Source organism: Lissotriton vulgaris, chromosome 9 (assembly GCF_964263255.1).
Source record: "Lissotriton vulgaris chromosome 9, aLisVul1.2, whole genome shotgun sequence".
Lineage (NCBI taxonomy): Eukaryota > Metazoa > Chordata > Amphibia > Caudata > Salamandridae > Lissotriton > Lissotriton vulgaris.
Window position 1 is genome coordinate 1,205,055,117 of NC_141697.1, and position 14,846 is coordinate 1,205,069,962.

General features: G+C 45.6%; 1 protein-coding gene across 1 annotated transcript in view; it reads left to right on the forward strand.

Annotated features, from left to right (window-relative positions):
* The first annotated feature begins 1,635 nt into the window (after positions 1-1,635).
* PODXL2 (podocalyxin like 2) overlaps positions 1,636-14,846 on the forward strand; it is a 263,246-nt gene continuing 250,035 nt past the window's right edge. Inside the window, exon 1 of the mRNA XM_086939282.1 lies at positions 1,636-1,858. Within this exon, the coding sequence (XP_086795408.1) occupies positions 1,822-1,858 (37 nt within the window). The 5' untranslated portion in view covers positions 1,636-1,821. The remainder of the gene's footprint in view (positions 1,859-14,846) is intronic.

The following is a 14,846-nucleotide window of genomic DNA, read 5'->3' on the forward strand; positions in this document are numbered from 1 at the left end:
CATAGTTTCAATTATCTTGGACACACCTCAAACTGGGCTAAGCTCATATCTCACCGGTGGCATGTGCTTAACTGGGCAATCCCTTTGGCTGCACTTACGAAACAATACTACAACCATACAGTGCCTAATAAGAGCGGGCGAGGGTAGCAGGGATGACGGGGGGCGGGGGTGGTGTTTGGGTGGGGGTTGTGGCGGGGTTGCCCCACCGCTCATTTTAAGGCACCAGCTTTTATTTTTCCGGATCACATATTTTCCAAGAGCAAGAGAGGAAAACTCACAAAGGGGAATGATGATGGAAGAGAAAAATGGCAAAACCATTGCAAAGGGAGAACGGAGAAAGCTGCAAAGTGAGATAATGAGTAAGGAGAGGTGCCTGGCAGTAGATTACAGAGGCCTGAGGTGGATTGATGATTATGCAGCCTTGATATTCGGCGCTCTAACATTTAATATCGCCAGCCACTGTCTTCTTAGCACAACTTTGGGTACTCATTCTTTTTACAAATTAAGCCCGGCAACTATACACATACATGATATATCAGCCACACCCACACTACGGATGATCTTGCACAAAAAGAAAACAGATTCTGGTTTGGCACAAATGATCAAGACCAGGGTGTGAATGTACCTGAATCCAACTCAATGGAGCAATTTTATTAGCCTCAGAAGGATGAACGTTCGATTAGCCACAGGGATTAAATGCATTATTGTTTATTGAGACATCTTGGTACTAAACACTTTATTTTCCATTACCCAGGTCAATGGGACTAATTTCTAGGCCTGGGTGGAGTGCTGAAAACACTCTGCCGTGCTCTGCGGAGTTCTGCAAGCAGCAGAGTGTGGCAAGTCACGCTGCTCGTGCTGATGTTTAGCACTGGGAGTTTGTCCTGCGCTGTAAAATCAGCACAAAAGGCACCATGCACAGCGCAAGAGTGCGTTGCTTCTTTCTGCCGCTCAAGTAGATGCTCTATTCCAGTGACAGCTTCTTCAAAATGAGAGGCAGGTTTCTCAACGCGAGCAGTAGAGACCTGCCGCGACTGCCCGCGTTGAGAAATCTCATCGGAAGGTGGCTTAGAGCGTGATTTTCCTCGCTCATGCTCGCCAAATTAACGTTGGCGGGCTGTGCAAGAGGAAAAACTCCACTCCGCTTAGCTGAGTTTTTTCCGGAACTCACGCTCTACGCAGAGTGGACAGAACACCGCCAGCGGAGCCGAGTTCACAGCCTGCCCCATCTCATTTCATTTTATTGGCCTATAAATGGGCGGCGGCTGAGTAAACTTCCAGAAAACTGAGTCTTTGGGTGAAGCCATCAGTCCACTAAACCATCAGACCTGACTACGTAATAAAGCCAAATTATTACCATTATTATTGGAAGTTTCACACCTAGTGTGTCTCCGGGTAGGGACGGGTCTCGCTGTAGTGCACACGGATAGCCACGAGGTAGTGTCTAAGAGCGTACTGTGAGCCAGTTTTGCCTTCGTGTTGCATGTAGTATTCAAAGACTGCCGCCAGAGGGCGCCCCTCGCCTTTCTCCAAAACTTGGTACCCAAATGATGCATGCATACTGCAAGACTGTCGAGAGAGGGCGCTCCTCCCCTGCCAAACACTAGGAGCTGTGACTGCTGCATGCAGTACCTTGGAGAGGGGGAGGTCTCTGCCTTGCCTGCTGCAGCAGCAGCTCTTGCTGCTGAGACCCGAGCAGATAGGTCTCGACACACATCGCAGGGGCTCGGGGAAGACAACCGATGACCCCCACGCCTCCCTGGAGAACCCTCCCCCTGACACCAACACCTTCCAGCCTGGAGGGCTGCCCCCCCTGCAGCCATGACCCTGCTGCCGCACATACTGCTTCTGGGCTCTGGTAGGACACGCACCTTTCCTATCTTTATTTGTTTATTGTTTTTAAATCATGCTTTACTCCTGCCCGTTTTAACATAGTCTGCCTGTCCCTCACATGCAATAAACGGGAGCTGGCATGAAAATTAGCCACTTTTTGTATGTAGCTCTTGCAGTCTCACATATTCGCTTCTTGGCGCTGTAAATTATAGATCGGATCAATGCCCAACTCGCCGGTTCTCATGTTACGAACACGAGAAGAGCGGACAGAGTTTGCCCCGCGGGGAGTCCAGGCAGTGACTTGCAGCTTGCATGTAGGTCTTCGCAGCAGGCACGTTAGCCCACTGAGTTATCTTAAATGGATGCTGGGAAGATATTTAATTATTTCATCTAGCAGGACAGTGACATCTCGTGAGTAAATGTTTGTGTGAGGCTGGTGAGAGACAAACATAAACTCTGAACAGTGTCAACGCTGTGAAAGGGGTCTTCCTGTTACCCTAGCTCCTGCCTCCTATTGCCCTACAGTGTTTGTGGGGTAAAGGCGCCCCGCGAGCAGCTAGCAGATTCTATATATGCAGGGGTTCTGTACTGACTCTGATATAGAGGGCCTCCTGAGTTCTGTCCTCTCATTGGAAGGGCAGAATCTCCCCAAAATATCTGCTGAATCACTGAATGCGCAGGCTGGATGATATGCCGAGTCCTTGATAAAAGGTACAGCTTTTCATCATTCTGCGACAAAACATGTGCAAATTGAGTTAGTAATAGGAGCACCTGCCATTTACAAAGCGAATAGAACAAATTCGTTATTTTATTTATTGTACCTAGTATGTACCTGGGTGGGACCAAAAATCAGGGCCACATTTAGGGGCACAAAATACATTAGTAAAAAAAAAACTCCCCGCCCCCTTTTACAGCACAGCTTCTGGAACGGCGGGAGACGACGAAAGAGCAGACGAGAGAGAGGCAGTGAGTGAGTGAGGGATTGTGAAAGGTGTAACGTTAATGCAGGATGCAGGGCTAGAAATCATGCATAGCGGAATCTCAGACAGAAATATAGGTGTCTCATGGGAACCTACATTCTAAAAATGAATACAGCAGCATTATAAAATGGACAACGATCAAGGCTGGTCCCAAATTGCTGCTGAGGCATGAAGTAATTCTGAGACATTCAGACCGATTTTTACCATTTTTTTAAGATATAGATGCAGCAGTGCTTAGTTTGTAAAAAAACATAAGTGCCAGGGTTCTCGTTAGGAGGCCACTGACACTTCTATCACACGTTGCCAGTGATAGTACCAACACAACACCTTACCATCACACCCCTGCAAGTGTGACAATTCGGACTATTCCAGGCCCCAAAGCTATAAGACTGGCTGGGCGGTAGGTAATAGTAATTTTTAATGTATACTGAATATATAATTGACTGATGTAGTGGTCATCTCAGACAGTATCACCTTGTGGCAGACTGCCAAGCCCACGTGTAGACAATTAAGTGTCTGTGCCAAGCACCGGTAACCACTGGCTCAAATTAAGCATTGACATGCAGGGGGCTTATTCTCCTCCCAAAGGAGTTTCCCTTTTTCCTCATGCTATTGGGCATTTGGTGTACGATTCCTCCTCCTATATAGTTCTTGCATGAGGGACTATTTTACATTTCAAAACTCCGAATAATAGAACATTACGTTCTTTATCTCATCCATGCATTGTACATAGAAAGCAGTATTTTGTTTTGGATTTGTCCTTGCAGCAGGCATTTTAATGTATTCCGGACTCGTGTGCAGGGTTTTCTTTCTTTCATATTGTTCCTTCTCCCTTGTGTCTTTCCACTTATTTTCCATCTGAATTTTCAATGATTTTCTCCATCTGTCTCTTATCCAGTATTCTTCCTACATCTGTTTTAATGTAAGAAGAGCTTTGACAAAGCCGATAGGGGTGCCGTTAATGAGGTAACACAAGCAAATAAGGACATTTACTGGACATACTGTTTCCATGAATTAATGCTATGAAGCTTAACCAGTTGATACCTTCTCTTCTGAAAACACAGTTTTCCAGCCACACTGGTAAAATAATTTTTTTAGATACACTGTGGAAATGCCACAAAATGTGTAAATACTTATTCCTAATCAGGTTTTCCCCACCCATCACACAACCTTTTACATATCCCCCGTTTTAGGTGTCTTGGGTTGCCTGCCCTGGAGTTTGAAGACCACTGATATAGGCTAATCTTAAAACCTTTAAGATTGTTGCAACAGGAGAGATTGCGCTGCTATTTGAGACAATAACCTGTAAGATTGCTTTACTTTCTAGGATGCTATGTAAGGCCTACGTAGTGCAGATCTATGGGAAACAGCCGCAGAGGCAAGACCGACAGTTAGTCTCGGTGTGGGCGGGGCTATGAGCTTGGCGGAGTTCAGGTATAGAGCACCTGGTGGGTACCATAAAACCCACATGCAGGAGGCCATGGCATAGCACTCACCCCCTGACCCCAAACCATTGTCATGTTGTGCTGCATTCACAATTCAAATGTCCCAATGCCCAGTGTGTTTCAATGGGAGCTTAAGGCTGCAGCTCATGAAGACCCATCAGGGATTCCTACAAGCTCATACAATCTCTTGTTTATCCACTTCGATGCTGATGACGAGCTCAGCTCGTCATCAGGCTTACCTGCCGTGTGCTGATGACGAGCTGAGCTCGTCATGTAACGCGGTAAATTTAAAAATGCAGCACACAGCGGGAAAAGCCGCCGCAGCGATGCGGTTAAATCTACACTAGTCCCGAATTTGTCCGGGTATGAATTGCTGCGGGCCAGTAGTATATTGTTTTGTAGGATTTCGTTTTGATAGCATTTCTTATCTGTGACAGGCCTGTGAAACGCTCCGATTCACAGTGCGCTGCTGATGCACTTAAGAGTGTGCCCTCAGTAGTGTGTGAACTGGAGTTTCCCTACTTTATTTTTCCTTGCAATATTATATAGCACGAACTCGACAACATGGCATGAGCACAATTTACATCACAGAAGAACACACTCATTTGTGGTAGGCACGGGGATACAAAGCGATTTGCCTGGAATCCCAGGATGTTGAGCTGATGCCGAGATTCAAAAGTAGCTCCCCAGCTCTAAAGTTCGCAATTCTAGAACTTGTGGCGGGAGGTGTGTCTAAAAGTGTATGTCGGTGCTGGCCATCAATGAGAGAAACATGTGCATTTTTCAAATCGGTGGTGAAAAAATATGAGTATGTTGCTGGAGATGTGGGCCGCCGTGCCTTCAATGTACTTACCGAGGGAGGGTAAACACCCATTATTCCGCAACTTTCTTTCCGCATACCATCACTCCGCATACTTTCATTACGAAAGTACCATGACTCAGCAATGCCATTATAACGCATGGCATTACATTTTATATGCTTTTACCACGCATACATTTACAACGAAATTCGTTGTAAATGCATGAATGGTAAAAGCATGTTTTTTTTAATGTTTGGATAAGGTAAGTATGGGTGTAGGGGTGTATGTTTTGGGGTACTGAGGTATATGTTTTGGGGTGTTTGGGTATTTTAAGGGTTCAGATATAGTTTTGGCTTATGGGGTACAGGGGTAGTTTTAGGGTTTAGGGATAGGTATGAATTTTAGGGATATTTTTAGGGTTCAGGGCTAGGTTTGGATTTTGTGGTATAGTGTTATTTTTAGGGTTCAGGGGTAGGTTTGGGTTTTGGGGTACAGGGGTATTTTAAGGGTTCAGGGCTAGGTTTGGGTTTGGGGTACATGGGTATTTTAGGGTTCAGGGGTAGGTTTGGGTTTTGGGGCATAGGATTATTTTTATGGTTTAGGGCTAGGTTTGGGTTTTGGGGTACAGGGGTATTTTTAGGGTTCAGGGCTAGGTTTGGGGGTACAGGGGTATTTTAGGGTCAGGGGTAGGTTTGGGTTTTGGGTTTTGGGGTACAGGGGCATTTTTAGGTTTCAGGGCTAGGTTTGGGTTTTGGGGTACAGGGGCATTTTTTGGGTTGAGGGCTAGGTTTGGGTTTAGGGGTATTTTTAGGGTTCAGGGGTAGGTTTGGGTTTTGAGGTACAGGGGTATTTATAGGGTTCAGGGCTAGGTTTGGGTTTTGGAGTACAGGGGTATTTTTAGGGTTTAGGGATAGGTTTGGGTTTTGGGGTACAGGGTATATTTATAGGGTTAAGATGGGTTAGTGTTTATGGGTGTTGAGGTATTTTAAGGAGTAAGGGTGGGTTATGATTATGGTGTGCAGGGGTATTTAAAGGGAGCAGGCTGGACACCCGGAGCTGGAATGTACAGAACCTGGGAAGAAAAAACTATGAAATATTAGGCACAAGGCTCGCTTTTTTCCCCCCCGTAATCCTGCGCCCCGCTCACGCCCCCAGCACACGCCCACAGAGCACAATATGAGACATGGCATGAAGGGCGGAATGTACCACACGCCCCCAACGTTTGTCACGCCCCAGCACATGCCCACAGCACAACGCAGACACGCCCACAAGGGACTACTTTGCTGGCTCGGTTCTTTTACCTTTTAAATGTATATGGTGGGCGTCTGCATAGCCTATGTCCTTCTGCTGCAACTGCCCTTTCCAACGCTGTATTGGGTGTTGTGATTGGTGCTGTGGTTCCAGAGATTACCCTCCTCAAAAGTTTGGGCTCTCTCTTTATTATATTTGTATAGATGTATACACATATATATGTCTCTCTTTCTCTCTCTCTCTCTCTCTCTCTCTCTCTCTCTCTCTCTCTCTCTCTCTCTCTATGTATGTTTATTTCACAGTGGCGGCCATCACTGTGAAGTTTTGTCATGCTTTCCATAGGAGGAGCGTTTTTCGCTTTGCTTTGCTAATATATTTGACACAGTTTAACACCTCCTTCCTGGATGTTTTGGAGTGACACATCAAGCAGAGAAGTTGAGAAAACCAGGCGTCCCAAAACACATGTTCCCCATGCAATTTCCATAGCCAAAACAACTGAACTAAATTACACCAAATTTGACAGAAAGCTAGATGTTTACAGAGAAAGCATGCTTTTCATGATTTAATGAAAAATGTTCAGTAGTTTTTGAAAAATGAAGGCTAAAAATGTACATTAACGAATATACTAACAGTTGCACTTGAATCAAAAAATGTAGGGGTTCTGATTAACTGAGGGGTACTTTTGGAGCAAGTGCTCTGATTGGCTAAACCCAACATGAACAGAAATGTTGCAGCCGCCATTACAGGGATCCTTGTGTGTCCTGAAAATGTTTTTTAAAAAAGGACTTAAGGGGACAGGGTAGGGATACCCTGACCCCCATACCTTTCTGGGGGTGGGGAGCAGAGGGTCTCCTTTGGGTCCAAATAAAATAATTCTGGGGTCACATTGATCATGCTAGAGTCCTGCAGGACCAGGAAAATGAATCGGAAAGAAAAATGTGGGGTGGGTGTCCATGGGGATTGGCTACCTGCGGGAGGTTACATGCAGGACCTGGCTGTAGGCCGTATGTGGTGCGGAGCTCGGTGCCTGTGTAGGGGTGGGAGCAGGGCCAGGAATGGACTGGGAACAACAACCAGCCCTGGCAGGTTGCGGCTTTACCGGTCCTGGGAGGGGCGGTGTGGATAGCCGCAGCACCACTCCCGCTTTTCTTACAGGGGGCCGATATTGCAGCACTGCTGCAAAACCGTTCTCCTATAAGAAAAGTGCCCCGCGGGCACAAAACCGTCCCCCATCCCTTCGGCCCACCGGGGAAATGCCCCGTACCCGCTACGGCCAGTCCGGTCCTGAGCAGGGCTCTCCTGCGGCCAGGCCCTGAGCCAAACCCCAAGCCATTCATGGCTAAAGGCTGTGCACAGCGGGCGTGTTGGCTGCCTACGGGTGGTTGGGTATATTAATAAGATCTTACTTTTCTTTAAAAAATCTTTAGAAATGTGTTGAAATAAATAAAGGTTAAAGTGATGCTGTACTTAGGTATGGTAATAATATCTTTCTTTACATTTAAAATTCAGAAACGTTAGAAAGTCACTGAAAAAACAATGTGTAAAGTGACATTGTAGTTATTTAAAAATATCAGTGAAAAAGTAACATTTTAAACTCAAAGAACCACTGAATCATTTATAGTTTACTGAGATAACTAGACCTTGTTCCCCAACCATTCTCTGCTTATGACCTCACAGATTGCACCACTTAAGAAGTGTTGAATGACACCCTTGATGACAACAAAAATAACATCTTAAATTACATCATTGATGACACCACTGGGCATTGTGGGGGACACAAGTTCTAGTTATCTCAGTAAACTATAACTGGTTAATGTCAGTGTTTTATTTAGTTTAAAATATTACATTTTAATTAACATTTTCACCTAACTATAATGTCACTTTTTCCTATGTTTTTCTGTAATTTATATATAAATATACACACAAAACAATACATACTGAAAAAAGAAACTTAAAGGTGTAGTTATGGTTAAAAAACATAACACAACAGAATTGCTCCAGTTATGGTTAAGTAACTGACTATAACCCTCGTCCCTGTCAAGCACTACCTATGACCTCACATATGATATCATTTATGGCATGTTAAATTACATTATTGATGACATCGCTGAGGACTTCTGAAAAGGCATCTCAAATGACATCACTGATGTCTCTGGCCATGTCCTGCACCCTTTGGCTGTGAGCAGCAGGTATCGGACTCAAGGCCTGGCATCCAGGCCTCTGATTGGGCCCTGTCCTAAACCCACTGTAAGTGGCCAACTCCATCTGGCCAGGCCCTGTGACCAACCCACAGCGGCGACCAAGCCGCTCTGCACATGGCTTTCCCACTCCCTTCTTTTCCGGGCCCAGTTTGATGGATCTGTGCTAAACTTTCCATAAAGACTCCAAAGTAGATATCATTTTTACTTTGAAATTGTGAGCAGATTTGTGGAATAGTGTCAAAGTTATTAAGAAAACAATAATACCTTCTCAATGCAAAGTCTGCCCTAACTGTAGGCAACATGGCCACTCATGAGCAGGCTAAGCACATAGTCTCAAGATGCGCTGCCTGCCAATGCAGATCATGCACCTTCCTCTTTGGCACACACAGGGCAGCTTCTAAGTTCCTTGCTCCATTCTTAGCACAATTTCAACAGCATGAGGACCAGTGGTGTGCTCTGTTTGTGGTGTAGCACATAACTAGCACACCTAAAAGGTGAGGTAGTATGATGATTACCGGTGTACTCACCAAGCGTCCATTCTTTCCATGGAACACGGGGCCGCGGGAAGCCAAATATTATAATCAAAACTCACCTGACTGTGTCCCTATCAGGGTGGTCATGTAGGCCTATAGGGTGAGGTGCCAACAGCATAGTGATGGCATTCATTCGTTGGGGTGGGCGATGTGGTGGTAAACAAGACGCAGTAGAGGAGTAGTGCAACGGGGGGGGGGGGGGTTCATTACGTTCATGTTGTCTTCTTTTACAGAACTATAATTATGATAATGTATAAACTAAAATGTCAATGACAATACGTTGCAGTGTATACTGTGGCAGATGTTGCCTGTGTTAAGGAGCTTTGCATTGTGCTTAACTTTTGACACAATAAAATTTGCTTATAAAAAAAAAACTCACCTGACTAATTAACCTGGCAATGCCAATCATGATGCAAGCATCACATGACTCAGGAATATTCAAACTGCCGTGTTTAATTGATTTGCGAAAGGCTAGGCGGTTGTGAGGGGATTTTAACTGAGCAAAGAGCATATCTCAGAGAAGGTCAACCTCTCCAATGCTAGATTCATTGCACATTTGGATTTTGAATCTGAAGTTCGCCTTAGAGTGGATACTGGGGTGATATGTGTGAATTTTCCTCTGGTTGAAGGTGTGCCATGTTCCATGTAAAGTATGTAGAGCAATACATGGCAACACAGAGGGCTTTGAAGTAGACTGTGGTTGAAACTGGGAGCCCATGTAGGACACGTAGGATGGAGCTGATGTGGTCCCTTGGTTGCAGACAGCGGAGACGTCTTCTGTGGTGCTTTACACCCATTAGTGTGTGAGAAGTGTATGGTCAGGTGCACATAGGTAAAGGGCATTGATGTAGTGCAGATATGAAAGCACAAAGGGCCATGTACACCTCCGCTCTAGGAGGGAGGGGAAGATTCTCCTGAGAGTTCTCAGCCAGTGGAAGGATGCCTTGACACCCACACTGATTTAAAGTCCAAAGTTGAGGTCAGAGTTCCAATTTAATCCAAGGCTTTTCACTGAGGGTGATGATGAGGGTAGGGTGTCAAGTTCCGTAGTCTTCCAGGCTGCAGCCATCATGTGAATCAGTGATCGACAGGGGAGACTTTATGTCTTTTTGGCTTCAGGTGATTTATAGTCAATTAGAAGTAGAAAGCAGAGGCAGGATCTGAGGGCAGAGTAGCAGATGTCTGAACGGGTTACCAGTGTCTGTAGGAACTTCGTGTTGTCTGCATTGTTGTAGAAGTTGAGGCAGCAGGAGTCAATGCATCAAGGCCACCATTGGAGATAGACTGTGGACAAGATTGGAGCACCCAGAGAGCTCTCTGGTACCACACAGGTGACTGGATAAAGAGATGAGATGAAAGGTGTAGCTTACATGACAATTGTCCAGTTTTAGCGGAAGAATGACTACCAGTATGATGTTTTGTCCTGGATCCCAGTGCCTCGAATGAGCATGAAAAGAGTAGGATGAAGGACCATTTCAAAGGACGTGTGGAGGGTTTATAGTTCATTGAAGGCTGCATCTCTTCGTGTTCACTTGGGACTGTTACAATTATGGAGAATGTCACCCCATGGTGTTAGCAGAAGTTAACCCAGGAACCAACTAGGAGTTTTAGTTCTTTATGTAGATGTTGAGTTGGGTGAGCATTGCTCTTCCATTGGCTAACACAGAAATGGTCTGCTGGTGATTGGCTGTCATGGAGATTAGTTTTTAGTGACCCAGGGGCATATTATCAAGGGGGTTTATCTCCGCTTTTTTGGCTTTAAAAGCCAAGAAAGCGGAGATAAAATTATCTCCCTATTACCTAGCTGTCGCAAACACCAGTTAGCCACAGCTAGTAGGAGATAGCGACCATCTTGGGCCCCGCTTTGCATGTCAGTGATATTTATCACTAATGACATGCAAAGTGGGCGTGCCAAGATGTTAGCGACTGGAAACAGTCGCTAACATCGCTATCTCCTATTACCGACTTTGGAGATATTCGCGCTAAGCGTGAATATCTCCAAAAGCTAACACCTGCCCCTGAGCAGTTCTTAGCCATGTTATCCAATGGTAGGTGGATAACATGGCTAAGAGCATTAGCTCGGAAATGCATGAATATCGCTGACTTTTCAGCGATATTCATGTATTTCGGCCGATTTTTATCGCTTAGGAGATAAACCTTGATAATAGCAAGGTTCCTAAGCAATAAAAATCGCCGCAGCTCGGCGATAAAAATATCGCCGCTAAACCAACATAGCGATAATTATCGCTAGTTGTTGGTAATATGCCCCTCAGTTTGATGTTTCAAGCATGAGCTTCTCCAGGAATGGTGTAACGTAGGAGGTCTCCAAAATGGCCGCCATATTTTGTCTTGGAAGAAAGAGTGCAGATTTATTTGCACAGCAGGGAAGACTGCGGGGAATGCAAGGAGCTTCCTGACATGACTGGCAGTCAGGAGTCGGCTAGAGGTCAAGATTTATGACTCTATGTAACTAGATCCAGGAAGTTGGTGGCTGATAACTTGGAGAAAGGCTTCAATGAAGCAGAGGTAGGAAACAAGGGTGAGGGCCCAGGAGTTGGGTTGGGAGACGCTGAGGCTGGTCGAACTGTTGCAAGGAGAGATTCCAGATCAGCAGCTTTGGTGTCAAGGTGATCCTCCAGCACAGTGTAGATTTGTTGAGGAGCAGTGGGCTCAGCTTTGCTTGCTTCTGGCTTGTGGTATTCAGTCAGGACCTTGAAAAGTTCCATCAAGAGATGGATAAGTAAGTGAGAAGGGGGGCATAGTTCTTATTCATGTCCTCGTTGGATGGCCTAGAGGGTCTCAGCTGGTGGTTGTATTACAATTTGTGCACTGGTTGTCCGCTGTACTTTTGTGTACATTGCAGGATATGAATCTTTGTTGTGAATGAAAAGAGCTGCTTTTTAAATCACTTCGGGCCTTGGGAACGTGGTCAGGACTGTGAACATCTACCACAGAATTGTGGGGTAATTCCGAGGGCCGCCTTGCTGAAGGGACACACCTGTGAAAAGTGCTGTGATGTTTTGTCTGAGGGCTACCGCAATGTTTATGTAAGCCACAGGGACAGATATTTTGCTGAAATTTGAATTTGTGCCTATAAATTGACATGTGCGGAAGGCACATCACCACCCCCTTGTCTCTTCATATCTTCCTGATCTATTCTGCATTGATTCTGTAATCAACAGGGTAAAGCAGACCTTGCGGTCGGCATAAGGAAACATTTGACCTGAATATCTCTCCCTTCCCTTTCTTTCTCCCACTCCCTGGCACAAACGCCTGCCACAGGCAACCTTCCTATGCAGCAAATAAATGAACTCAGTAAGCTATTTTACTAGTATCTCTGTGACAGGCGCATACACCCGCCAAGCTATCTTATTTGCTTTGGAAGGTACAGTCTGCAGGGTACACAGAGATACCTTGCAGTAGATGCAATAACCCAGCATGCTATTTTATCATGATTGCAGCCACTAATCTTCAGGTTACACCAACACACACTTCGCCACAGCATGCACATTAATAATGTAATGTCAATGTCGCGGGTCTGGTCCCCACAGAGTGGAAGAGAGCTATGGTCAAAGCACTAATAAAGAAACCGCATTTGGACCCCAACAACCTAGCCAATTATCGGCCTATTTTGCTCGTCCCTGGAGTAAGCAAAATCGCAGAAATATATGTGAATCGTACACTTTCTGCGTTCCTGGAGTCCTATGATTTGCTCCATCCTTCACAAAACAGGCTTCCGTCCTCACCAAGGAACTGAAACCGCTCTGTTAGCGGTGGTGGAGGAAGCAAGAAAGTTTCTTGACACAGGAGGTTCATCCGCGATCATCCTCCTTGATTTTAGCGCGGCTTTTGATACGGTGACCCATCAAATTCTGGTTCACCGTCTCAGGAAGGTCGGAGTGTCAGGCCATGCTCTCTCCTGGCTTCAATCCTTCTTGGAAGGAAGGGGTTTGAAGAAGGCATCACCTCGGACCCTCTACCTCTGAAGTGTGGCGTTCCGCAGGGCTCCTCCCTGAACCCTACTCTTTTTAATGTTTACGTGGCTCCACTGGCGGATATTGTCGCCCCTTTTTGAATACACATAGTGTCCTATGCCGATGACACACAGCTGGTCGTAGCACTGAATCAAGCTGACCAGTCGCCCACAGACCTCCATTCTTGCTTGGAGGAAGAGGCCAAGTGGATGAGCCTTTCCCACCTCAAACTCAACGGCGACAAAACCGAGTGGATGACGTTGGGAAATCACTTAAGCGTCAATCTCAAACCTCTTTGGTCAGCCAGCATGGGACTGGCCCCGACCCCAAAGCCTGAAATAAAAAGCTAAGGCATCTGGCTAGACCAAGATCTCTCCTTCAAAACCCAAGCCAGGAATACAGTCATAACATGTTACGGCCTGCTTAAAAGGCTTCGGAAAGTACTCCCCTTACTTACTTTCCCCGTCAAAAAAGCTTTTAATACAGGCTTTGATCCTATCTAGGATAGACTTTAGCAATGCACTCTATCTGGCAACCCTCACTGCAGTGGTTGCCAGACTCCAGATTGTTCAGAACGCGGCAGCAAGACTGCTCACTGGCACTAGCCACCGCTGTTCTACGAAGCCCGCATTGCGCTCCCTACACTGGCCTCCGTTGCAGGAGAGAATTAACTTCAAAGCTCTCTGTGTGGCCCATAAGTCTCTGGAAGGGAATGGACCTCCTATCATCAAAGCTCTGATTCCTCCATAAAAATCCTCCAGAGGTCTCCGCTCCAACACGCTTCGTCTGGCAGAAGTGCCCAGAATCAAAAGAGCCAGAAGCGGGGGTAGGCTTTTTTCATACAATGCAGCCAAACTTTGAAATGCTCTCCTGCTTCACCTTCGCAGTGAACCCATCCATTCTATCTTCCGGAAGCACTTGAAGACCTGGCTTTTTCCTTAATCTCTGGCTTGCTCCCTCTGGGTTTTCCGCTCAGCGCTGGGATGCTTCCCAGTAGCCATGCGCTTTATAAAAACCCATTCATTCATCTTACTTCCTTTGGAAACTGCAACCTGCAGGCTTCGCACACATCACTGTACTAAACAATCATCCATGGAGCTGTCTTGGAAGGACTGGACCAGTGACCTGAAAGTTACTCAACTTTCTGTAGCATAAACTCAACTCTGTGCTCTGACAAGTTTGTTTCATGCTCTTTTATCCAACATTTACAGGACTAGAAATCTTGTCTAGATCTGAAGGATGTCTTTCTACCTCTTGTGCAGTGGCTTATATAAACGGTTGATGTAAGTCAGGGGTCTGCAACCTTTTTTGTAATAAGAGCTTTTTATGATCAATGAAATTCACCTCAAGCTACTGATATCATTAGTGTTGTAATAGCGACGCATTGGCCAAGATTACTTGAGTGACCTCCCTATGTAAACTTGCCTGCAGTGATCACCTCAGTGCATTAGGCAGGATTAATGCAACCAGTAATGCAAAAAACACAGGCTCTGTCAATTTGGAATGTCTTTACGTGGGTAATACATAACAGCCATAGCTGAAATGCCCCTGGCACCAAGGTAATAATATAAGTAATAAACCTCTCCAACACCACATGATTTTATAATATCAGCTTTGAATAGATTTTGGAAATTCAAACATCAGCTTATTGGTTCAGAAAATACACACATTTGCGTCTCATAAACACATTTAAATGTTTCTATACATATTCAGTCAAGCAAAAGCTTCTAGACTATCCGGCTGGACTGGACACAGAAGAGCTAGCACTGGCTCATGAGTTACTCATTGGAGAAGCCTGAATGGAAGCAGATGGCACCATGGCCGAGCTG